The following is a 26,224-nucleotide window of genomic DNA, read 5'->3' as shown; positions in this document are numbered from 1 at the left end:
TGGTTCTTACTCTTGAGAACCATGATTAGTGTTCTTTGAACTAATCTAAAATCTAAGCTGTTCAGCCTGCCAAAAAGCACACTTGTGATTATACAATATTTGCATTACAAACTATTTTTTCTAGTACAGTGTAACAGAGAATTCAAGTTTACAAGTAATGGAAATCTTGCAAGTCTAAAGCATCTGTAACATTGTATGAGAGATCTTGTAACTACTCCCATAGTAGAGGTATGCTAGATATAAAGAGAACATACCTGCCAATATGTCTCTATTATTGCATTCAGTTGAATGGGAAAATAGGGACATGTTGACAGATAGGAGATAATTCCTGTTATGAGTGGCTTGAAGTGCAAAAGAAAAATCTGAAAGGAGCCCTGATGTATATTTTAAAAGCAGAGGTACAACACATTTTAAATTGTGTCTATCCAATTTAAATGGTTGGATTTATCCAAGCATCACAAGCTTACAATGGGATGGGAAATTTTTAGGGTGGTACAACCCTAAATAAAGTGACCTCTTTGTGGTCTCTCTCCAAATGTTGCCCTCTCAGTTAATGGCATGATTGCAACTGTACTGTAATTTTAGCTGATTACACATTAGTTCATTTAGCTTTGTTTCCTCTTCCCCACTGTGCCACACTATTAAACTAATGCAAGGGACCTGGTATCCCTCTGTGCACAGAGCCACTATTGTCATAGTGTAATAAGGATACATCCAGTCAAACAGCATGGTGTAGCTGGTCTTTGTGTTCAATGCAAAGGCAATCCCTCGAAGATCTCTTGCCAGTCCGATCAACATACGCTGTCAGTGGGAAAGAGACACAGTAATTGATTTTCACGTTAGCACAGAGCAGATGGAGTAATGAACAGCCAATAATGAGCATAATATCTGATTTTAATTCATTAGTGTAAATGTCTTTTTCCTAAATAACACTATTTTTTAAAAAAATCTTCAACTTAAATACTAATAAAATGTTTACTAACGTACTGAAATAAGGGTATCAATTGAGCCTGAAGGAATAGATATGAGATCATATTTATAGAAAAAATTTAAAATACTACAGTTTCCATTATATCTTCTTTTCCTTATTTCTTAAAAAACCCTGGGAATAGAGATGCCACTTTTCCAGCGTACTCATTGCTTAAAATATGAGTAAGATCTATTTAGCAGTTCAGTTTTATCTTTAAATTATAAGCAGTTGCCAAGAATAAAATATGAATGTTTTTTCATAAACATTACAAACACATTAATATTCAATTTATTGAAAACACTCATTAGTATAAAAGCTTCTGCTTTTAAATACTGACACATTCATTATTTTTATTAAACATCTGCTAAAGTTATTTAGAGGACAGTTTCTACAATTATACATAGAGTTTAAGGTTATTTAGCTGCCCTCTTGCTATGAAATGCCAATGGTACTTACAAGACATTTATTATAAGAGCTGACTACATCATTTTTGGACATCTCAGGGAAAAAATGGAGTTTGATATTGCTATCAGCACGACAATCATAATATTAGAAAGTTAATTAGAATGATTTTAAAAAGGAATTCTTTGGTTTCAAGGCTAATCAGTTGGATTTAACACGAGAAATAAAGAGCTTCACTGTAGTACATTTACCACAACTCACTGCTAATGTATGGCCCCCCTACTGGGTCCAGTACCCAGACTGTATCAGTTACAACATATGTAACAACATCACTGACAACATATGGTAGCCTACGTAGACTGAAAGTAACATGTTGCACAAGAAAGAAAAGGAGCAAAGTTGTTTAATTCAACTTCACTTTTTATAGAAAACAAGCCAATTCAACACCACAGATATTGGCCAGTTATCCAAATTCAACTCCAACTGTTGCTCTGATAAAGACACTGGAAAATACAAAAGTAATTGCAATAACATATCTTGGTTTTGTTTCCCCCATTCTTTAGTGTGACAGCTGCAAAAATTCAGCCAAACTTTTGATGGGAGAAGGAAGAGAAGCAGCAGCAGGAGGGGCATTCAGTTGCAAGTGAGTGAAGGCACAGCAGGAGACTCGAACCAAGGGGGAGATGACCAGATCACGGTCAGTTAGCATCAAGCCCAGAGTAGTGAACCAAACCATACTACATAGAAAGTGAACTCACTTGGAGTGTGATGGGACAAAACGTTTGATGGAGGAAGATATTCCATCAAACTGTCAGACAGGGCTGTGTGTATTCTGAGACTCTGTGCAAGTGTAAAGGTTGCATATAACCTGATATTGGGCACAAAGCTCAATCGCTTGAGAGCCTCCATCTTCTTTCTGGCTAAAGCAAAGTCCTAGTGCAAATGCCTGTGGGAGTGCATAGGCAATCCCTAGGGAAGTTTCTAAAGCTAGGTTGGGTAGGCCAGAGGGACATGAAACCTCATGAGGAGATCTTCAGGGCTCTAGAAGTCGCCCTGCCCTTCTCCATGACTGGTAGAACCAGGATGCAAAGTAAGCAAATATACTTAATTCACATAACAGTGGGTTTTCCTAGTTGTTTTTAATCACAGAATACAGGTAGTGCAGAGTTTAGGGACACCTGAGTACTGTTTCTGCCTTTAGGTACATAACTATGGATGTACTGCAGAAGTGTAAGAAGACTACTGACCCGATACAGTCTTTTAAGTGTACTTCAACAAAATAGGTCAGATAACCCCCATCATGCACACACTTTCAGTATAAAGTAACATAGCACATTTTTAAGAGAGGGAAAGAAATGTCTTTTCTAGGGAGGCCTATATGCCCCCCTCACTCTACAGTTTCAGACAGTTAGTCAAGACTTGGTCCTTTTAAACAAGCTTTTAGCTCAAGGCAATTTGATCTCCACTGGCCTGCTTTTGTCCTTGCTACCTGTACTTGATACTTTGTTTCTTGCTGCCAAATTTGTTTTGAACTGATCTAACGATATGTCATGTTGTATTACTCTAAGTTTTGTTATAAGTCACCTTGGGTTACATTTGTGAGAAAAGCTGGGTAGACATTTAAGACATAAATAACGGCATGCACGACTTGGGTCTTCCAAATTTCAGACCTGTGGTAACATTTGTGGGTGTGTATGTATGTATGTATGTATAGGGGGACACTGAGAATGAAGTGGCTTTTCAATGGCCTGATTACACTAGCCATCTCTTTCTAGAACTAGATTCCTACTGAAAGCTCAGCGAGGATCGTGCTTTACCAGCTTGTATGGGAGCAGCAGTATTTGATGGGTTTCCACCCATTCAGTACAATGGGAATGACATTCTGTGCACTTCCAGTGATTCTTGTTGGCTGCTCCAAGAGCCTTTGGGCTAAAGAGCACAGTACAAAGTAATTTAAATAAACAAACTACTCAGTCATGTCTTAGAAAACATCCCTCCCCACATCATCAGTCATGTCTAGGATCTCCAGCTAAAGCTTCTGGATGTGAAGTCTGCTCCTTGAATAAATGTATACTGGCTGAAATATTGAGGAAAATTACTCAAAGTAATCCCATTGAAATTAAAAGCACAAGTCAGGCATTGCCTAACTGTAAATTGATGTCTTTTGTTTTTAACTGTTTTAACTTTTATGCTATATGTTATTGTGTGAACTGCCTGGAGACACGTGTATGAGGCGGTATATAAATGTGTTAAAAGAAATAAACAATTGCTTCAGTATGTCAGCCACCATTTCCAATGGCAAAGTCTGCATTTAACCATTATCTATACATAGCAGCCAGTTTCGAACATTCTATCTCCTAGTCACACTCTTAGAAGTCAAAGATTCCATCATACCAAGAAACAGAGCTGAGGGAAGCACTATAAAGGTGGAGTGAGGCTATGCAGATGGAGACTGGTTCAGTCCTTAATGACTTACATTGAAACCCATGAAATCAAATCAACTGGCTGCAATCTGGGACATAGCTGTAGGGCAGAATGACACACAACCTGGCCTCTGCCACCTGCTTGCAGTGGATGGCCTGGGTTCCACTGATATGAGGCATTTGTGTCTTAGTGTGCAGAATGCACAGTATTTAAAAATGCAGAATGCACAGAACTGTACTCTTAAGTACCTGGTACCAAAAGAAAAAAGAGTAGGCAAAAATAATGTATGCATTGAGTCATCTCAAGCTGTTTACAATGCATTCAGGCAGAACCTATCAGACACTGTTAACCAAAGTAAAATTAAGTCACAGATGAGATTTAATCAAGTCTTATTTGGCTCAGCAGTGGAACACTCACTAGCTAGAAACATAATCTGAAAAGTAATAACACAACTCAAATATACAGATGTCCCAAACATTAATATGATCATACACTGACAGCACACTAGGGATGTGCGGAACCGGTCCGGCAGTCCGCAGTCCGCCAGTTCAGTCCGGGAGTTCGTGGGTTTATGATCAAACTGAACCACCCCCCTGGTTCTGTCGGACCGGAACCGGATCGCCAGGTCTGGTCTGGCAGGTCCACGAACTTTTAAAAAAAATAAATCTAAAATGTAAAACAAGTACCTACAGCCCCTTCGGGGGGCTTGCTGTAGCCGCGGGAGTGTGTGTGTGTGTGTGTGTGTCTGCATGGGTTTCCTCTTCCCCCACCAGAATTCCTCATCACCGCCGCGGCCAGGTAAGCAAAGCCTTTTTGGCCCTTTTGGGCCTCCGTAAAAGTGAGTGGCCACCATTCGGGCGGCCTCCGCGCATGCGCAAATGCCCTCTGCGAGGCCACGGCATTTGCGCATACATGGTGACTGCCAAAATGGCGGCCACTCGCTTTTACGGAGGCCCGAAAGGGCCAAAAAGTCTTTGCTTACCAGGCTGCGGTGGTGATGAGGAAGGCTGGTGGGGGGAGAGGGAACCCATGTGGACCCGCCCCCCGTGGCTACAGCAAGCCCCCCCAAGAGGCTACAGGTACTTGTTTTACGTTTTAGAATTATTATTATTTTTAAGTTCGCAGACCAGTCCGGGACCGGACTGGGGGGGGGGGGTTTCGATGGGGACCGGACCGTTCGAGACCAGTCCGGCCTCGAACTGAACCAAGCCAGATGGTTCCATGCACACCCCTACAGCACACAATCCCCTAAAAGCACATGTTATGGTTGCCAAGTTTATTTAGGTTAAAGCTTATAATCTGATTAATAGCCCATGGCATGCTCTCAAAGCAACTACAGGGCACTTTCCATATTAGAACCTGCAATGAGGTCATGGTGTATCTCTGAAGTGTGCTTCCACACTTCCTGTGTTGTGACACCGCAACCTCTATGCTGACAGCAGGATGCCATTCACATTTCCAATGCCTAGTTTTGGATTTAATCGCTGTGATTTATTGATAAAACATTTTATGTCCAGCGTAAAAACGTTGCTGTTTTTCCAGGTTGTTTTTGCAAGACTGCTCCCCATGCTATGCGATTTGCTATTTACGCTTTGAATGCGATTGGCCTCAACAGAAGCATTTTGCCGAGCGGCTAATCTGGAAAGCGTCCAGATGCAGTATAGATGAATGAAGCATGGGTGGGCAGAAAGTACATCTAGATCTACAGGGAAATAATGGAATAATTTGCAGATCTGTAATTTATTTATTATTTATTTTAAAAATTTATTTAAAATATTTATACCCCGCCCCTCCAGTAAACTACTACTCGGGACGGCTCACGACATTAATAAAACAGATACAATGTAAAATATAAAATTCTAATTAAGTTAAACAAGTTAAAAGACCAGGCTAAAACCACATTTAAAATTACATTTTTTTCAAGTTTCAAATTACAAGTTATTAATAAAAAAACTAAAAACGGAGAACTATAAGAACTAAAGAACCTACCAGATATAAGCAGCAGATAAAACATTTAAAAGCCTCTTTAAAAACATGTATTTTTAATTGTTTTTAAAAACATGGTGAAGCTGAGGGGCCACAACCAAAATGGTCCTGTCTCTAGTCGCTGCCAATCAGACCTCTATCAGTGGTGGGGTCAAGAGCAGGGCCTGAGATGCCATATAGAGGGCCCTGGCAGGTTCATATGGGCAAATATAGACCAACAGGTACACCAGCCCTAAGCTGTGTAGAGCTTTAAAGGTCAAGACCAGAACCTTGAATCTAGCCTGGAAGTGGACTGGTAACCAATGAAGCTGGCACAAGATGGGTGTAAAAGTTCTGTAAAAGGTTCAGATTCTAAATTGTTTAACAACGGGGGGGGGGGGAGAGAAGGTTTCTCTTCCCTAAATTAGATTATTAGAATTCCTGATCTGTAATAGGTGTAGATTTGTTCTTGTATATGCACGTCATACTAAGGTATGGTTCATGTGGTGCAGTAGACAATTGGCTCCCTCCCTTGAGCCACTATTTTGCATTTGGCTCTGACTGGTGGAGCTTGCTGTTCCAATAAAAAATGAAGTAGATTCTGCAAGCTAAAAGGCTGCCCATGCCTGGTCTAAAGTATAGATTCAGTAAGGCATAGTCTGTAGAAAAGAAAGAATGGGCCTTTAACATTTACATTATGTGCTTCAGTACTCTCCTTGTCAGTTAATATGGGGCTTTAAAAAGAGAGAGTGTTAGAAACAAGGTTAAAGCAACAGCAATTTTTAGGTTTAGATCCTTAGAGAGCCTTAAATGCCTTGAATCTTAAGCATACTGAGCAATCATTTCACTTGTATCGTTGAAGTACATCCATTTCTGGGATGTAAAGCAACCACTGTTGATCAACATACATCATAACACAGTGGTTTCAGTCCGGATGGGAAACATGGACAGGAAGGGTTTTGGTAGCCAGAACTCGGATTTATAAGCACATCTTCATTTTGAAATAACTGCTGTATATCTCATAACTACAAATAAAAGGACAACAGGCTGCTTTAAAATTCTCTTTGCTGGGTTTTCTGTCTGTCTCCGATTTTTGCCCAAATTCTCCAAATAAATATTGTATGGCTCTCAAAGTAACGAAGTGGGGCAAAATGCCTCTCTAAACTAAAACTGAACTGACAGCATGTGTGCCACATTCCTAACTTGTTCAATGAGAGTCAGACAAGATACCGTTCAAACACCCCAAACAGGATTCTATAATGGGAAGTCTGACAGACCTTTAACTATAGTTGCACTTCTGGGTGCAGCTATAATATTACCCTCATAATTCTACTATATAATAACAGTGAAGAAAAAGGTGAGGGGTCATAGTGCTTTGTCTTTAGAATTAAGATGGCTGTCTTCATCCTTACAGCATACTCTTAATTCTACAGACACGTCTTAATAACCTCTAAATAGTTCCAACAAAAGAGCCGTGTCAGAGGAATGAGCAGGCCCCAAGGTGTTTCAACTGGAGTGTTTTCATCTGCCTTTATTGCGCTATCCCTCTCCAGAATTAAGGCAATAACCTGTGATAAATTATTCAGGAACTGCTACAGGGATCAAAGCAAAATCATTCTGTTAAAGTGCTGTTTGCAACATTTGGCACTTAGTGTGAAAACTTTTAATGTGTGCAAGCTGAAAATCAAGGATTTTAAATAATTCAATAGCTTCGCGTTTCTGTGAACCAGCTATAGATAGCATGATGCTACTTAACCGCTCCTCTTCCTCAGATACATTCTTTTATTCATTCCTATCAAACTAATCCTGTCATAAATAATATCAAAATACCACTGAGGTTAAGTATAGAAAGCCAATATATTATTGAGCAGAATTTCCAGTGCCAATCCAGAGGTTTCTCTGAGAGAGTGGTGGTGAGAAAATTGGCAGTTGTCTTGTAAAATATGATGTTTCCCCCTCCCCAGTTAATGGTGTGGCACAAAAAATGTCCTCATGTATTTGGTTAGCACTTCCTGGAAAATGAACCTGAACATATGCTTATGAACAGGACTGTCAACTACAAATGTATTTCAACAAGGGTAAGCTGCCCTGCTGTAATTATTTTCCAACTATGAATTTCAGATGTATAAAAAGCCAATTAGAAAATCCTAGTAGAAGTCACAAATTAAATGAGTTTGGCAGTCACAGGTCATTTTCTAAGTGATGTTTTAACAGTGTCACCTCCCCACAGAAAGAATACTAAACATTTTATTGAAGAAGAACAGAATGGATTCTTTTTGTTTTCAGTTCTTGCAAAATGGAGTACCTGAAAGCACTTTACTATGCATTATTTATTCATCGGGATTTAAAAAAACACAATCCTTTAACCTAATAAATTATGTTTAAAAGATTTTAGTGGAAAAGTTTACTTTATGATAAAGCAACAAATTTAGTTCTTTAAACATGGCTTAGAGCATGAAGTTTCCTTTATACAAATTAGACAGATGGTGCTTACAGTAGAATTTACTAAAGGTCTGTCACAACAAATGCAGCCAAGCTGCATATTTAATCACTGCAGAACCTTGTCTACCTGCAGCTGCCAACTGCTAATCCAATTTCCCTGATAAATGTGGCAAGAGACACGATCAGCAATAAAGAGCATCTAACTCCATTTTCCTGCAGGGCGTCTTTTGATGAACATTTAGGACGGAAGCAAGGAGTGCACTGTGTGGCCCTGGCTTGTGGCAGCTGCATGCATTCTGAAGGCACAGTTCTCAGGTTACTCACTTAATTCTGCCACTATCATTATGTTGCTATTGATCTCAGTAGCTCTTGTCTACACAGCATTACTCTAGATGTAGCTGAATCAGGCAGTTATCATGCATCAAAGTTGCTCAAAAGCCTGGAGATTTCCCCTTAATTACTTGTGATTTTATTTGCAAATACCGTTAAAGTGTAATCAAAGCAATCACTTTCCAGGGTCATTAAGAACTTGCTAGTTTAGGGATATAGCACTGGAACTCCATTAAAATTTCCCCAGTAAGAATGTTTCTATCAAATAAGACAGTACAACAGCAAAACTGTTTCAGTCCTAATAAAGTCTTTAAAAGACAGAAAGCTGTGTGTTTCAACAAGATTGTTTCAAATCTGTCTCCAATCTTATTTAGAACTTCAGACTGTACCCTAGAACAATAATGTGCATATATATCTATATATCTATATCTATATCTATATCTATCTATCTATCTATCTATCTATCTATCTATCTATCTATCTATCTATCTATATCTATCTATCTATCTATCTATCTATCTATCTCGGTACATTATACTTTCTGCTAAATGAACTGCAAACACAAAACAGAGTTTAAAGTACAAGGCAATCATTATTTTGGAGGCAAAGCTGAATATTATTAAATATTTCTAAGGTCCCTTGTAATCTATCAGCCACAGATACTTTCCTCAAGTAGCTGTTAATTCATGCAGCAATATTCACACAGAGTTATGCTAAATGTACGATTGAGCAAACATGTCTATACTCTGCAATTATTATTTATGGTCAGGTTCCTATAAACTCAAGCACTCGATCACAAGTAATGAGATTTGGGGGCTCTTTTTCCTTCCCCCAGCAGCATCTCTAAGAGCTGCTTCACAATCCTCTTGTGCAACTTCCCTGAGTTGGCAGAAACAGCTCATCAAGTGGGGCACAAGGTTGCTATTTGGAAAAGCAGCATCAGAGGCCCATGGCAGGCGTGGCACTAGTCTTCAGCTCTCCGGATCACAGACTGTGCCTTCAAGAAGAGGCAAGAGGGTGGAGGTGGAAATCCAGCAATGACATTACTAAGTTTCCCATCACATTTTAAAACGTGAAGGCAAAATTATTGATAGAGCTTCTAGGAATATTACACAGTGTATCTGAAATAGCCACTCTAGAGTGCATGGTTAACTGTTGGTTCATAATCGTAGAAGGCAATCTATTTAATGTAATGCTATGCTAATGTGTTTCGTTCCTGATGATGCAGCTTCCACTTAGCAAGTCTTTCCCCCCCTAAAATATACTGTTGTTTTGACACAAACAGCTTGCTACACTTAAGGATTTTACTAATAAAACATAATGTTGTGCGAGATAATATGACTGTTGCCACAGCTGAACTGACTTGTCAAATCAATCCTAATATGGCTCCCACAGGCACATAAAAACCTTATTTAGCTATCAGTTATCCTAATCACTTTGTTCAGTTTAAGAACGCAATACTTCAAGACCAGTTCCTATTTATACATATATGCCCAGCCATTTAATAAACTCCTGATTTATATATTAAATTCTTGTTTGGAAAGAGATGTTCTAAGCATACAGTGTTTTTATCTAGTATATTTCAGCACCTCTACAAATACACTCCCCATAGATAAATACATAAAATAAACAGACAAGCACATCCATAGAAAAAGCAAGTATTTAAATAGACAACAGGCCCAAAATCCTAAAGGATAAGATACTAATGCATCATTTTAGATCTCACTCAAATACAATGACCAGAGTGTGAAACTGAACACAACACAAATCATGGGGTTGTCACTGAAAACAACAACTCCACGTTCAATTCTCTCCCCATAAACATTTAGTAAGGGGGAAACACAGTATGATGACACGTCTCAAGTTTTGCTCCACATTTTGATTACCATCAGGGATGGAGGGAGGTTTAGCTAAAAGACACAAAGTAATAAAGTGAAGTTATATGTTCCCCTTACTAAATACGATGGGGAAAGAAAAAGGAGGTAGAAGTGGGTTTGCTGGGTTTTAGGGCAACCATATGAAAAGCATCCTATCTAGTTCCACTTTATTTGCAAAATGCAAGAAAAATAAGTGTTGTAGAATGTTGCTCTTCCCATTGGATGACAGCCCAAAGCCCTTCCCTCCTACTCGTGGGCCTTTAGCATCCTAGGCCACATATCTTATTCCAAGACTACAGTGGCAGCACTAGAAAGAACTGCAGGGGTGGGTGGGGGCAACATGCAATTCTGAGTGGGAGAGCTATGTCCCACACATTCGATTTCTGAAACAGAAAGGTGGGGGAAGAGCAGGTGGGGGGCAAACTACTCCTCTGAGGGGATACTTACCACACTCCCACTGAAACCGACCTTGTCAGACTCAGTCTGGGAATAAACTTTAATGTGGAGCTTCCTGAATCATTTTGTGCCATGTGAGGAAGAGTAGAGGCCAGGAAGCAGGGCATCCAGCAAGTGAGGGAAGGCATTCAGAAGAGGGACAAGCAAGCTGCCCGCCTTACTCCTCCTGCCCTCCTTACTCATTTGCTCACTCTCCTAGTTGGTGACTTGCCTTGCACATGCAGCAGGGCTTTCATGCCTTGACTTCCATGTGGGGAGAGCAGGATCTCATTCCCAAAGGCTGAACAGTTAAGAATTCATATACAGGTAGGAACTTGGCAACCATTCAGTCAAATGGATCCCAATGATTCCAGTGAGAGAATCAAGCATATGCTTAACTCATTTTCATGGAAGTTAACAGCCCTATTCAGACATTCTGTTGTACCTGCATTCAGATATCTGTAAACTCATACATGTTTTTGTGTGAGTGATGGTACTTGTATTCATTTTAAAAGCAAACCTGGGTACACGGCCCTCAAATGCATGGTAGTGATAGGAAGTCTACTGCTCTATCTGCGTTCAACATAAAGTGCGAATAATTGTATCTGTGTACAAATCTGTACCTGTATACTTGACGTACAAGGGCGGAATGAAACGTGAATAGAGCTAATGTAAACTTGCATCAAGAGCTGCTTTTATACTGCTTATTGTTTGAATGTGTTTAATTTATGATGGTTTATTGGCTTTTTTCTTCTTCTTGGTAGCTGCTTTAGGTCTAGACAGAGTGATGTGGGATATAAGCTTTTAAGATGAATATGTAAATAGCTTTAACTGTATTGTTCCCAACAAAAATAACATGATTAGTTTATAAGTAAGTTTTCACTCTATTATCTGAAGCAACCTACCTTTGCTTCCTCTTGTTTAAAGCTGTTGTTAAATATCTGGCCTAAAGTTTCAAATGAAATTGTCAGGGGAAGCATGAAGTTCTCAAACTCATCCTCGTCTTCTCCTGTGGGTGGCAAAGAGTGGGTGGGGGAGAAAGAAAAACAGAACACAATGTAAACAGTATCATAGTTAGAGCTTAATGCAGCAGTCATTACATTTTAAAAAATCCTGACCTATAGAAGCCTCCCTTAAAAAGATCAGAGTAGACCTTTAATTTTGAAAGGCTTGTTTTTCTGGAGCAAATAGGCTGAGCTATCCAAACTCAAGCATCCGGTTGACAATTCACTAGCCTAATATTTTGACCATTGTAGGGTTCTTTAATTCTTCCACTGCAAAATATATTTTTATTTTCTATTGAGAGTATTTGTTCAGCCAATAACCTACATTTCTTATTAATAGCTGTTATTATTGCCACCATCCAGCTCCCATATTTCAGCAGTGGTGGCCCCTGCTGGGGAGGAGAGAAGAAAGAAGTGAGACTAAGGCCTATGTAAACATGTGGCTTGATATATTGTTCTTTATTCAATTTTTTTGTAAAAGGCTTTGGGAGGTTCACCTGAAAAGCGGTATATAAATACAAAACAAACAAACAAACAATCAGGATATTAGTACAAGAACTGCTTGACTTTCAGACTACTTTCTTATTCGGGATTTGGAAATAAATTGCTTACATTATTGTATTTATTAAAGAGTCACAGTCCTATGCCATGTCTTACTTTTGGCAATTGCAACCTTAAGGTTTTTTCTCTCATAGTAATGAATTAAAAACAACAACAAAGAACATGACACAGGAAGTCCCCAACTTACAAACAGGTCGTGTTCCAAAAATTCATTTCTAAGTCATGTGTTTGAAACGCGGAACACATTTCCCCATAGAAACAATGTTAAAAATGGCGGTTAGGTTCCCAGGGTAGCCCACAGAAACTGATTTAAACCATAATGTAGCTGGAATACTATACATTTGCAATTAAAAATAGTAGAAAACAATACTGTTGCAATATTAGCAGTTAAAAAAAGGGAAAATTATAAAATTGAATAAGAAATACATTTTAATAAAAACTTTGAATGCTGGTGTTGGAGGAAAGACAGGTTGATTTGAGGAAAAAGAGCACAGTAGGTAGAGACATTGTCCCCAGACCCCGGTCCCAAGAAGACACGGACAACCATATGGTGGGTAAAAGGGCCACAGCTTTATTGATCAACTATAAGCAGACTAGCAGATTGGATAGGGGTAAGCCCCCCCCCCCGCCAAGACAGTGCGGGGCCTAGCAATGACCGGGTTCGGACTTCAGCATCCTCCCCCATGCCTTGCTTGGACAACACACCCTGGCTCCGGAAGGCAGCGGGTGGAAAACCTGCTTCCTCCCCTTTCTAGCCAACCCCCGAAGGGGGCCAGGACCCTTCTAGGTCTTCGCACACCCCGGACCACGCAGCCCAAGGGTTAGTGAAGTTCTGAAGCAGGTTTCATGGCGAATCATCCTCCCTGGGTGGCCCAAACCACAAGGGAGTGACTGACCAATCACCCGTTTTAACTGTCCAAGGGTGCTCACCAATGTTCCATCCCATCTACTTACCACCCAACCCAAACTGTCCCTGCCACACAGGGAGGTTAGCTTAGCTTGACCTTCCTGCCGCAACACTCTCCAACACCTCCACAATGGAGAGTCCAATCCACTTCCGAAATCATCTCCCCCTCAAATGCAGCCCTGTTGCACAGCAATGTGGATGTTTGTTTTAGATGCCTGTAGAAGCATGGGTGGTTCAGAAATGCTCAGGTTACGCTGTGCAACATGTCAGCCAATGTTTTCCAGTTCATTTTATATAATTAAGAATCAGAAGCTTTTCCATAACACTTCATAAACATGGGGCAGACTAAAGTTAGTCATGACTAAACCTAACTGAAATCAGCAAAATTTAAGTTAGTCATGTCTCATTTATTTCAATGATGCTTAATTTGTATCCTGCCCATAACTTCCTCTGCCTACAACTCTGTTGTACTCTGATAGGACGACAGTTTGTCATTCCCATTAGGGGTCCATAATTTTCTTAAATGACTGGCAATCCACTGTTATTCTATGCAGAATCAAGACATATGAAAATGGACATAGTATAAGGTAGTTTCATGGACAGACCAATGTCCATGAAAACATTGGACAGCTGGTCTTGTGGTAGCAAGCATTAATTGTCCCCTTTGTTAAGCAGGGTTTGCTCCGGTTACATTTGAATGGGAGACTACATGTGAACACTAAGATATTCCCCTTAGGGGATGGGGCTGCTCTGGGAATAGCACCTGCATGCTTGCATGCAGAAGGTTCCAAGTTCCTTCCCTGGCATCTCCAAGGTAGAGCTGGGAGAGACTCCTGCCTGAATCCTTGGAGAAGCCGCTGCCAAGCTGTGTAGACATTACTGAGCTAGATGGACCAATGGTATGACTCGGTAGAAGGCAGCTTGCTATGTTCCTGTGTTCCAATGCCATTTGCTCTGATTGGCAGCAGCTCTCCCAGACCTCAAGCAGGGGATTTTTCTAGCCTTTGCAGCAATCTCCAGTAAATCTCTGGTAGCTTCTACATGTAAAGTATGGGCTCTACCTACAACTGAGTTAGGAGCCCTTCCATACTGTGTTGCACTCCACTCTTGCACATTTTTTCATTCTCAGGTAGGAAATAAGAACAGAATTCACATGCTGTTTTCCACTCAAGACACAGTTATTCCATGCCAAATCATGACGACTAACTGTTATTCAGAAGCTAACACTTCCAGCCCACACTGTGAATATCTACATTATTCCATTCGTCCCTCCTCAGTTTGTCTTTGTTATTCTTCTGCTTCCACACATTGGCTTTATCATATCTATCTCCTTTTAACATTCCCCTAAGGATTCTCTTTAGCCCATTGGTCTTGATCCATCTCACGTGCTACATTGCTCTTCTACAGCACAGCACTGGGATACATATTTTAAAGGCTACCTACACCTTTTATTTTCTCTCCACTCACACCTTTTATTTTATCTCCTATCATTTCAGCAATAATTTCTGGTGTTATTGTTGCTTTCAATAATCATCATCTCACAAAGGTATGGATATTCATGACACAGAGCCTCTGACAGGAGGCTGGGGAGAGTGGAGAAGTATACCGTCAAAACATGATAGTCTACATTTGGAGTTTTGCAAATCCAGTGAACTTACAGAATGCTCTGGGAATTTATCCACTGATTTCCATCACTGTCCTACTGATGATTTCGCTGGCATTAGGAATAAAAGGCTGCCTTTGGCTTAAAAAAAAATAATTCAAAGGTGTCTTCCCACTTTGCCTCCTAGACAGACCACCTCCTGGCTTATCGGTAAGTTGAGTGTTGAGGCATCAGGAAGAATGCAAGTGGTGGAAATTTTGTGCCTAGTTAGACCAAGCATGTAAGAAACCATTTCCTCCCCTTTTATGCAAAATGGGGGGAAGAAGAGGGTACTATTCATTCTCATAGTGCCAAATCATAGTTTCTTGTTTCATCTGAACTGGGCCGCTATCATTTCAGGCACATTCCCCCCAATCAAGCTCACTTTTATCAGAGCCTGCCTGAAGGGAAAAAATAAGTATGGAATGTGGACTGAACAGAGGTTAACGACAGGGTGAGTAGGTGCTTGGCTTCTTTCACCTGCATCCCCCTTTTAATGATAAAATGCAGTCTCCCCATCAGTGTATATATAAAAGCTCAAATATGTGAACAAACATGGCTGCCTTCATCTCATCTAGACTGGCCCTTAGGGTGAGCTTTCACTTTACTTTTGGTGCTCAGATATACATGGAAGGGTATCAAATACACATGCAAATTTCCCAAGCACCCCATCAAATGCTGGTTTCGGATCCAGGTAGCAGAACGACCACCTACTGTAACTGAACCTCCCCAAACACCCCATTCATCATCAGAGGCCCTCCTCTGAGTCCCTCTATCATCTGAAGTTAGGTGGGTAGTGACAGGGGAGGAAGCTTTTTAAGTTGTGGTACTCAGCTTTGAAATGCCTCCCGCTAGGGAAGTTTTCTGGTGCTAACTATAATGTTTTTTGGGATGCCAGGCAAAGATGTTTATTTTTATTTGCTCCAGTATCTGAGAATATGATCTAAGGTAGGGGTGTGTGTGTGTGTGTGTGTTAAACTGTACTGTGTTTTACTAACATATTTAGTAATTCTTTGCTTCTGTATCTTCTCTTATTTTGTTTTACTGTGTTGTTTATATCATACATGAAGCTTTTAATTTTTGATTGTGCACCACTCCGGCAGGTTTACTGAAATGACTTTTCGAATGAATGAATGAATGAATGAATGAATGAAAGAAAGGTTAAATATGCTATTTTCAAAGCTTCTTTAAACAATGAGATCAGGATTTTCAGGAAACTATATTGAGCTCCTAGGATGTTCTAGGGCAGGAGAAGGCAACTCTCTAGCTATTGCTGACATATGGGACACACAATCCCCCTCCACAAATACACTGTACACTTTGAAGGGGAAATAGAACTGCACCTGCTGGCCCTGCCCTGATGCCTGTGTGTTCAGCAGAACATTTGAAAGGAAAGCCTACATACATATAACTGTATGCACATAGACTTCCCTTTCTAAGGCGCAGAGGGACCACATGCTAACCCCTGCTAACTGGGCAAAGAGGCACCTTTTACCGTGGCGATTCTCTTTATTTAGCAGGGGGAGAGTAACTGGCCCTATCCACCCCCAGCACAGTACCTCCAATGACTGTTGCTGGTGTGTGTCTTATGTTTCTTTTTAGAATGTGAGCCCTTTGGGGACAGGGAACCATCTTATTTGTTTGTTATCTCTCTTTGTAAACCGCCCTGAGCCATTTTTGGAAGGGCGGTATAGAAATCGAATTATTATTATTGTTAATAATAATAATAATAATAATAATAATAATAATAATAATAATAATGTGTCTCCATACTGAAGACTATAAACATCATGCTTTTCCTACTACAGCTCTACTGTTACAAAAGAGTGGCTAGGAGATCTCTTCCTTTGCAGAGGAATCTTCTTAGGTTCTGAAATTTAATAAAGCAGCATTAAACTGAAATGCCACATTTGGTGCAACCTAAGATCAATAAAACAAAACCCACACACTCCAAGTCCAGTCTTGCACTAGTGGCATGCTTGATAAGAAAGTGGGTTCTTCCACAGAAAAAAAGACTGATCCTATCTCCAATCCTCGTGCTCCAAACCTCATGAACAAGAGAATCCTAAACAAGTTGATCCAGAAGTTAATTTCCCTCCTCCTGACACACCTCAATTCAATAGGACTTACTCCCTCAGGAAGTAAATGTAGCCTTGAAGTCAAAACCTGTAGTTAAATAAATCGGCCTGGATTAAAAGAACAGTGACTGGCATGAATGCAGTGGCTAGTGCTGTTCTAAATGTACGTGCAGTAGGGTGTGCATAAAACCAGTTTGGCCAGTTCAACCACAGGCCAAACCAATTGGTGGACCGGTTTGGGAATATACTTGTAAAGGGGAATATAAGCCCCCCACCAGCCTCCTGAAGGACAGGGGGCCGGTGGGGGGTTTGGAGGAGCCCCTGCTGCCGCCGCCCACCTCTGGTGCCGCAGAGAAGGTATGAAGTACCCTTTCTCCCCCCAGTGTTCCCTCTAAGGTGTGTGTGTGTGCTCACGCTTTTTGATGTCTGCTCAGTTAATTTTAGATCCCGCTCAGATTGAATTACAAAGGCCCCATTCTGAATGCTCGTTTGCACACACTGCCTTAATACTGCTGCTCAGAACAAAATCCATTCCGCACACAGATGAAAAAAAATAGAGAGAACATTGTCTCTCCGCCCCCACCCCCTTACTATAGGGAATGCCCCTATTTTCTTCCAAAGGGGAATCCTCGCTGGAGCAAAGGTTGTTTATAGAAACAATGAATGGAACTTTGGAACTGTCTTTTAAAAAAATGAATGACTGGTGGTGACAGTTGAGAAGAGGGGAATGTTGGCTAGAGAGGGACAGGCAGGGAAAGAAGGAGGAGCTCAGTGTGAGAGCTCCTGTATGACACTGGGCAAGGGAGTTAGTTCAGGGTGTTTTGTAGGAAATCCTGGGGATTTATTGATCAGACACTGTAGGAGACCAGTGGTAGACTGGGGCAGTACTCTGGGTTTGGAAAGTCTGGGTTTCAGCACCATGTTTCACAAATAATATTATATACACCTGTCCTAGACCATTTAGCAAACTTAAGGATTATATGTGACAAGAAGGTAAACACGCTCAGCATTATCCTTCACAACCAAACAAAACAGCAACATTGCAATGAAGTTTATATGCCCTGCTTAGCAGAGATCATTTTAAACCAATAATAAACTTGTTCTTAGATGTTTTACAATTCATGCTTGGTTTCTTCATATGTACTGGACATTTATCCCTATCCTGCACTCACAAGGCTACATCACTAAGAGGATATATTCACTAAGGAGGGTAACAAACTTTATCATATAGTGGCAATGTAAGATAGAGTCCAAACAAAAAGGGGGAAACACCCTAACCCTGTGGGCAATTCAACCAGTGGAAAATAAAATAAAAACACATACTTGAATTTGGGGTGGGTTCGGGCGGAGACCTACAGTCCAATTCAGGAACTGACCACATCGAGAACTGTTTAGCTTCAGAATGCTTTATGTCTCCATAATGCACTCTGAAGTTAAGTAGTCCTGAGTTTGATCAGTTCCTGAACGGGAGCCTGCCTAAATGGAAGCTACAAAAGGATCTATAGCAGTTACCAAGCTTCTCGATGTGCAAGAGGTTTTTCAAACTCTTGTGCAGGTGGGGACATCCTTGAGCAAAGCACAGCACTGCGTGGTAGAAACCTTTCCCTCCATGCAATGTCAAGGGAGCTATGTGGAGTATTCAGCTTCGGCCAAAGCTTTACATAGGCCTAATAAACATGTAAGTCAAAGTCGATGAGGAAGCTCTCACCTGCTAGCAGAAGGGCTGTTCTGCACCTCTCGCAAGAGCAGTGTTCTTCATTGAAAGGCCCACGAGCCAGCAACGGTTCCATTGACCTCAAATGCCACTGGCCCTTGGGCCTTGCAATGAGGAGCACTAGTGAGAGTGCAAAACAGCCCTTCTGTTAGCAGATATCTTCCACATGGAAAAGGGCACCTTTAAATCCAACTCATAAGACTTAGTGACAGAGACCTCAATTGTGACATAACTTATTTTTAAGCAATGTTATGCACAGCATTATTTTGATAAAATCAATTATCTATGATGCCAGGAATTACTTATTAGACAACTTGAGGAATTTTTATTATTTCAGAGAGAGGGAGTGAAGGAACACCATAAGCAAGCACTTACCTAGATCTACCATGAGGAGGCGTGTGAGAGCAGTATAGAATGTTGTTCTGCACCTAAGGTCACTCAGACAGTGATTATCATTGACACCCAAAAATGGAAAGTGTTTACTCTGGAGGAAGGAGAGAGAGAGAGTCAAAATAATTCATAATTTAAGACAGTGATGTTAAAATACTGAAACAAATTTAAAAAGCCTACCGTATGATTTTGAAGCATGAATTTCACAGCATCTATTTTTACAAGCTTTTTAAGGAGAATATAAGTACTTGATGTTAAGGAAAACAAGACCATGCAGATAAGCTGAAATAACTACAAAAATTAAGAACTCTCTTTATTCTTGGCCTCAGAAACTATAAAACAATAGTTAGAGTATTAGAGCACACAGATTTTAAAAATGCTTTAAAAAAACATGAACATGTTTTGCAGCAATACACAAATCTAACATTTAAAATGTTTGAATCAGAAGACAAGAGGAGAAGCTGTTAAAAAATACAAACAGTATTGATGGACACAGTACAACACTAGAAAGGCCAGAGACCAAGAACTGAAATCAGGGCTACTACAAACAAATAGGAATGACTAACTACAAGCAAACCGATTTCATGATCAAGATAATGTTAAGGAAGGAGGATATATGTAGGTTATATATAGCTTCCTGGCCACTCTTAAGATGTTGAGGATGCCAGAGGGAAATGTCTGACATTTACCAGAATATCCCCAGTCAAACTCTATCACCTCCAACATTGGTGATCCAAATTTAAAGCAATGAGTTACTGTATTCAAGCAATCCTTATCTTCATCCTCTACCCCACAAAAGGTAATGAACACTGTCAGAGCTGACAGTGCTTGTCATCTGTCCAATTGTGGAGGAAGGAGTATCTTCATATTCTGAAAAGCTGACATGCAGTTTTGTTCACTTAAGCTGTACTTACACCTCTGATCCGATAATCTTCAGACAAGATCCCCCATCACAGTTCACCTAAATATCATGCCTTTGTTTAAAATGGCCAAAACTGGAAGTGAAAGGAGCATTGGTTACTCACTGTGAAGGCTTTTTCTTGCTGCTGGATTTGAAGACATCTCACATGGATTATCCTTCCCATGTGCTCCAGTAGGTAGGACTATGCTAATTAGATAAAAGAGTTTAAATAGCTTGGGGAAAAGAACCATCACAGTTCATAATAGCCAAGTCCAAGGCACAGAAGAAAGATAAAATAAAGAAAGACATGCCCAGTAGACGCAGATGCTTGGACGGGTGGATTGAGATGTCCTCAAATCCAGCAGCATAAAGAAGCCTTTATGGTGAGTAACCAATACTCCTTTCTCTGCTATTGGATGAGGACATATCACATAGGCAGGGGCGTAACTACAATTAGGCAGGGGGAGGCCATTGTCTTGCCCCCCCCACCTTGGGGGGCCCCTCAGAGGCTCTCCCCCACCCGATCTTCCTTTTGAAGTTATGTTAAAAAAAATTTATCCTCCTTGTTCTGGCGCCGCCCGCTATTTCCTTCTTGTTTGTCTCCCCGAGTCCACTCTTGGGGGGGGGGGCCTCAGAGGCTCTCCCCCACCCAGCGCCTACCTGATCTTCCTTTTGAAGTCATTAAAAAAATTTTCTCGGCGGGGGGGCCCATTTAAGAATCTTGTCTCAGGGCCCACTCCAACCTAGTTATGCCCCTGCACATAGGACATGCCACAGCTAAGAACCCTGGGTTGGAGCATCCGCATCTACTGGGGTGGAAGAACATATTGAAGGACTTGTCTGCCAAAGGCTGCTTGGGAAGAGCGATAGAAGTCAAATTTGTAGAGACATGTGAACACGGATGAAGATGTCCAGGTGGTGGCTTTGCAGTTTCTGCCAGTGGGGCGTTTGTCGAGACGGCCACTGATGTTGCTGTAGATCTGGTAGAGTATGTTGTGATGCTAAGCAGAGCCAGCAAGTTTTGTAGTTTACACTCCAGAGATATACACACCTTGATCCATCTAGTGATAGTAGTCAACCATATCTTCTGCCCCATTGAGGCAGGAAGAAGACAAACAAGGCATTTGTGGAGTGGAATGCAGACATGTGCAAGAGATAAACCTTCAGGCAGCAACAGACATCTCGCCTGTGCCAGTCTCTGTTGCTGAGGCTTAGGATAGAATGAATAGAGAACTATACCCTGAGATCAAGGACACTGCCAGGTGTACGATTTCGCAAACCACTGTCTTTGAGGCCAGTGGTGCCACAAGCAGTACTTGGACCTGGAGGATTTGGATCCTGAGGTGCCATCGGCTGAGAACTGGCAGAGGGGGAAATGTATACAATAGGCCTGGAGGCCATGGAGCTGATAGCAGCGTGTCCACCACTTCTTTGCCCTCACATGGAAATCGGGAGAAGAACCAGGGAAGCTTTATATTGACCAGTGACAAGAGGTCCACCTGTGGAGTGCCCAGGTCTTAGGTAATTATAGTTATTATTTAATTATAGTTATTATTAGTTATAGTTAATTATAATTAAGGCATAAGAGCTGATGCTCCATTCTGCCATTTGGCTCTCCTTGCTGAGAACCCTGCTGATATGATGAGCTGTTAGTGAGGCTAGGTGGGATTCCGCCCAGTGAAATAGGAGTGAGGCTTCCTGATGCAGGGACTCAGACCTGGTGCTCCGCTGTCAGTTCATGTGTGCTTTTTCAGTTATGTTGTCTGTTTGGACCAGAACATGCAGATTCTGTAGCAGATGTTGGAATGATGGTAGGGCCAAGCGAATGGCCCTTAGTTCCAACAAGTTTATACTGTGTGCCTGCTCTTGTGGAGTCCACTTTCCCTGTGCTGAATGCTGTAGAAAGTGTGCCCTCAGTTGAAGAGAGACGCATATCTGTCATATCACCCTGGGGTAGTCCAGGTAGGTCAGACTGGGGGAAAGGCATGATTGCTGAGTCCACCATAGCAAAGAGTGGACCACATGTGGTGGAAACTTGAACATAGTATGTATCTGATCTGCAATATTTTTCTGATATGGCAAGAGAAATCACTAAACTGGGCACAGGTGGAAACAGGCCTACTGAACCACTGCTAGGGACCATCTTGCTCTGAGAGGAGAAAAGAAACAGACACAGGCTGGAAAGCTGCCACCATCTAGCTCCCATGTTCCAGCTGAGGTGGCCCCTCCCTTCCCACCACAGAGCTACTTAGAGACCATCTTGCTCTGGTGGGGTAGGATAAAAGAAAGAAGCGACAAAGCCTAAGTGGCTCAGCATATGAAGATCTAAAGATGTGGCTTGATGTATGGCTTTTATTGAAGCTTTTATGTAAACTGTTTTGGGAGGTCTGCCTGAAAAGTGGTATATAAATGCCAAAAAGAAACAAACGAATGAATGAATGAATGGGGATGCCACCATCAGGCCCAGGAGTCTGGCCAGAGTAAGGATCAGTACCATAGGTAAGGCAGTCACCTTGCTGATCAGCTTGGCAATGTCTTGGATATGGTCTGGAGGGAGAATGAGAAGGTCCAGTGATGTGTCTATTATAACACTGAGATGGCAAATTTGAGTGGAGGGATAAAGTTGACTGACTGGTTGACTAAAAATCCATGGTCAGATAACTTCTGCAGTGTGTTGTTCACATCTGACTTCACAGCTGGGTTGGATTGGACTGGATGGGGACAGGAGATCATCTAAAAAGGTAAAGACCCAAATGCCCTTGAGCTGATGGTGGGCCTCCAGTGGGGCCAGGATCTTCATAAATATTCTGGGTGTTGATGATAGGCCAAATGGCAGCGCCTTGTACTGGTAATAGAACAGACATATTTGAAGTGCAGAAAATCATGGCTTGCCAGATGGATTGTTAGATGGACCCCTGCTAACTTGGCAAAGAGGCACCTTTTAACATGGTGATTCTCTTTATTTAGCAGAGGGAGAGTAACTGGCCATATCCACTCTCAGCATTGTACTTCCAGTGACTGTTGCTGGTGTCTGTCTTATGTTTCTTTTTAGACTGTGAACCCTTTGGGGACAAGGATACATCTTATTTATTTGTTGCTTCTCTGTGCAAATCACCCTGAGCCATTTTTGGAAGGGCGGTATAGAAATCAAATAGATAGATAGATAGATAGATAGATAGATAGATAGGCACAAATAAGTACACTTCTGTCAGGTCCACTGAGGCCAGGAAGTCAGAGTGGTGTAAGACCTCCGCAATGGATCTTAGGGTCTCCAACTGGAACTTTCTGCACTGTACAAATTTGTTGAGGAATCTTAAGTCCAGTACTGCCCTAAGGGATCTGTCCCTTTTTGTCACAGTGAACAAAACTTCCATGACCCTTTGATGAATAGGAAATGCTATCACTGCCTTGATGGAGATGAGATGTTGTATTGAGTCTGACAGTCTGGTGTGCTCGGAAGGCAAGTCAGAGTGAGGGGTCGGAAGGAATTGATTGTGGGGCATTGAGATAAGCTCTATTTTGTACCTGTGTGAGATGGTGTTGAGGACCCATTGGTCCTTGATCTTGGCTTCCCATGTGTGGAAGAAATTGGAAATATGACCTTCCATGTCCTGGGGCTGTGAGTCAGGATGTTTGTCTTGCCTTGGATTGTGTTGTGAAGACTTGATGGGACTAATTCTGTGGTCTCTTAAAGTTGCGTCTTCATCTATTCCAGAAGCGACGCTGGCCTCCGGGGTCTCTGTTCTGAGGTCTAAATTTGGGATGAAACAAACAAAAAGGCTGGAAGAGCCTTCTATTGTCCTTCCGATGGGCTGATGGTAGTGACTTGCGTTAATCCTTTGTCTCCATGAGGACCTCCTGAAGTGCAGCATTCCCAAAGGGTTTAGTGGACATGTAAGGGATGGCAGCAAGGTTGGTGTGTGATGCAGTTGACCTGCTAGTGCTTGAGCCATAGGTTCCTCTGCACCACCACCATAGAAGACGTGGATTGTGAGGAGAAGCAAATGATCGTGTCTGGATGTCCAAGGTTGTGTCTGCAATAAAAGCTTGTGCTTTCTGTACTTTCAAAAGTATTTGTCTTTGGCATCTGGTATCTGTAGAGTGGGGGCTGGGGACTGAAGGAGTTCATCCACTCAAAGCAGAGATGCCTGTGACATGATAGAAGGTGCTGTGGAGGTTTGCACAGCCAGGGAAGTTGCTTCGTGACCCTTCTTAAGAGCTTACTTAATCCTTTTCACATTAGGGTCTCTTAGGGAGGTGTCACCATCCCAAGGTAATATGGCTCCTGAGATTAAGGTCACCATGGGAGCATCTGTGGGAGGAACCTCTAACATGTTTGTGGCCTCCTGATTAAGACTGGAAAAACTGTTAACAAGATTTGTGGGTTTTCTATTTGCAGCTGGGGTTCTCCACTCTTGTTTAACTGTGTCTGAGAAGCAAGCAGGGAAAGGAAAAAGCAGTTCATGCTGTTTAGGGGTAGGAAATACCAGCGCTTCTCTATACAGGGGAGTATGGTCCTGTGCTGTAGTTTGTTGGAGCCCCAGAGTATTAACCACCTTGTGAAACAATTATGCAAAATCATTTGGTGGAAAAAGGCACAGAGACCTGGAAAGAGGTTTGAAGTTTGATCATCAGACCATTCACCCTCCCCACTAGAGTCCCTCCACATCTGGGTCCTCTGTCCCTGGTATGGGGTTATCAGGGTCATCTGGGACAGCATCTAGGGTGTCAAATACAATGATGGGCCTTGGATCTTGTGGGTTCAGATCAGGCCTTTGGAGGTGGAGAGATGGGGACTCGTACCCTGAGACTGCAGATAAGTGGGATGGTGAATCTCTGTCTCCCTTAGTTTTCCTATGGCCCTTTGATTTTTTAGATTTTTTCTGCTTAGACTTTTCTACCCCTTTTTAGGGTATTGAGAGAAGAAGGAGGAGGAAGAAGAAGAAGAAGGAGGAGGAAGAAGAAGAAGAAGGAGGAGGAGTCCCTGCGCCTCTCCATCTTTTTGGCCAGCTTTGGCAGATTACGCTGAGCCAGGGACTGTTCCAGAGTGCCCTTAAGCCATTCTTGCCATGCAGTCAGGACTTCAGTGGGCAAAGCAGGTATTGGATTGCTAAGGGAAGTGGGCTGATTGGGGAGAACAGGAAAGGCCGGGCATGAAGGCCCTGGCCTCACCAGTTCTGAAGTCTGTTGGTCATCCTGGTCATGCCACGGGTGAAAAGTTGGTTGAGGGCTGGCTGGGCTACCTTCTTCGCCTGTATCCAACTGGCTTGGGTCTGCCATGGGTTTATGAGATCTAGCAGCAGCAGCAAAATGCTGCTGGCGCGGGGCCTCTGTTGCTTGTTTGGCCCTGAGTTGGTGTGCTTCAGCAGCTGGCCTACAGGTGTCGGGGCAGCTGGTAAGGGAGCCTTGGCTGAAATCAGGGTGTTCCTGCATGGCTGATTTTAGGGCCGCATGAAGTGAAGGGCAGGGCCTTGCAATTCCACTGGGATGTTCCAAGGCCACAGCAGTGGCAGAGACCCCGAAGGTGGCGGTACTGCCAGGGCAGGAGTGTATGGAGACTGTTAGCGCCTTTTATGTTTATTTTTACATTTTTATATCCCGCTCTTCCTCCAAGGAGCCCAGAGCGGTGTACTACATACTTAGGTTTCTCCTCACAACAACCCTGTGAAGTAGGTTAGGCTGAGAAAGAAGTGACTGGCCAGCTAGTCACCCAGCTAGTATCATGGCTGAATGGAGATTTGAACTCGGGTCTCCCCGGTCCTAGTCCAGCACTCTAGCCACTACACTTCTAAGCCCTGCAGGACCGGAAGGAACTTCTAAAAGGTCAGTGCCTCCTCCCTCTTGTCTGGGCACTGGCAAGGACTGAGTGGTTGTCAGTGGGCCTGCCACAGTGGCGTGGGCCACCACCACTCTTACAAGTGCTCTTACAAGGAGGAAACCCTGAAGTCCTCTACTTCCCCTAAGTCCTCTACTGTGGATCTTGCCTATTCCTTCGTCCATGAAAAGGAGAGGAAGAGAGAAGGAAGAGGATGGAATAAAGAGTAAAGGTGGTTTGGTTTGGTTTTTTAAAAAAGCAGGAGAAAACAGTAATAGCAAGAAGGAGACAAGGAAAAATCAGGGGGTGGTAGCAATGTAGACCCAAAAGGAAAAAATGAAAGAAAAAGGGAAAGAGTAGCTTGGCT

General features: G+C 42.0%; 1 protein-coding gene across 11 annotated transcripts in view; it reads right to left on the bottom strand.

The window, feature by feature from the left end:
- RANBP17 (RAN binding protein 17) overlaps nucleotides 1-26,224 on the bottom strand; it is a 352,447-nt gene that overhangs the window by 131,816 nt on the left and 194,407 nt on the right. For 10 of the 11 annotated variants that reach the window (XR_008313461.1, XR_008313459.1, XR_008313462.1 and 7 more), the window contains 4 exons: nucleotides 19,322-19,385; nucleotides 19,127-19,235; nucleotides 11,751-11,854; nucleotides 713-801 (listed from right to left, as the gene is read on the bottom strand). The exons of the other annotated variant lie outside the window; for it this stretch is intronic. Coding sequence is in view for 4 of the 10 variants with exons in the window: in XM_053284861.1 (XP_053140836.1) it covers nucleotides 713-801; nucleotides 11,751-11,854; nucleotides 19,127-19,235; nucleotides 19,322-19,385 (366 nt within the window). In the remaining 6 variants the exon portion in view is untranslated. The remainder of the gene's footprint in view (nucleotides 1-712; nucleotides 802-11,750; nucleotides 11,855-19,126; nucleotides 19,236-19,321; nucleotides 19,386-26,224) is intronic. 11 annotated transcript variants of the gene reach the window in all.

This window comes from Hemicordylus capensis, chromosome 1 (genome assembly GCF_027244095.1).
Source record: "Hemicordylus capensis ecotype Gifberg chromosome 1, rHemCap1.1.pri, whole genome shotgun sequence".
In the NCBI taxonomy this organism is placed as follows: Eukaryota; Metazoa; Chordata; class Lepidosauria; order Squamata; family Cordylidae; genus Hemicordylus; species Hemicordylus capensis.
This window is presented reverse-complemented; position numbering and strand designations above follow the sequence as displayed.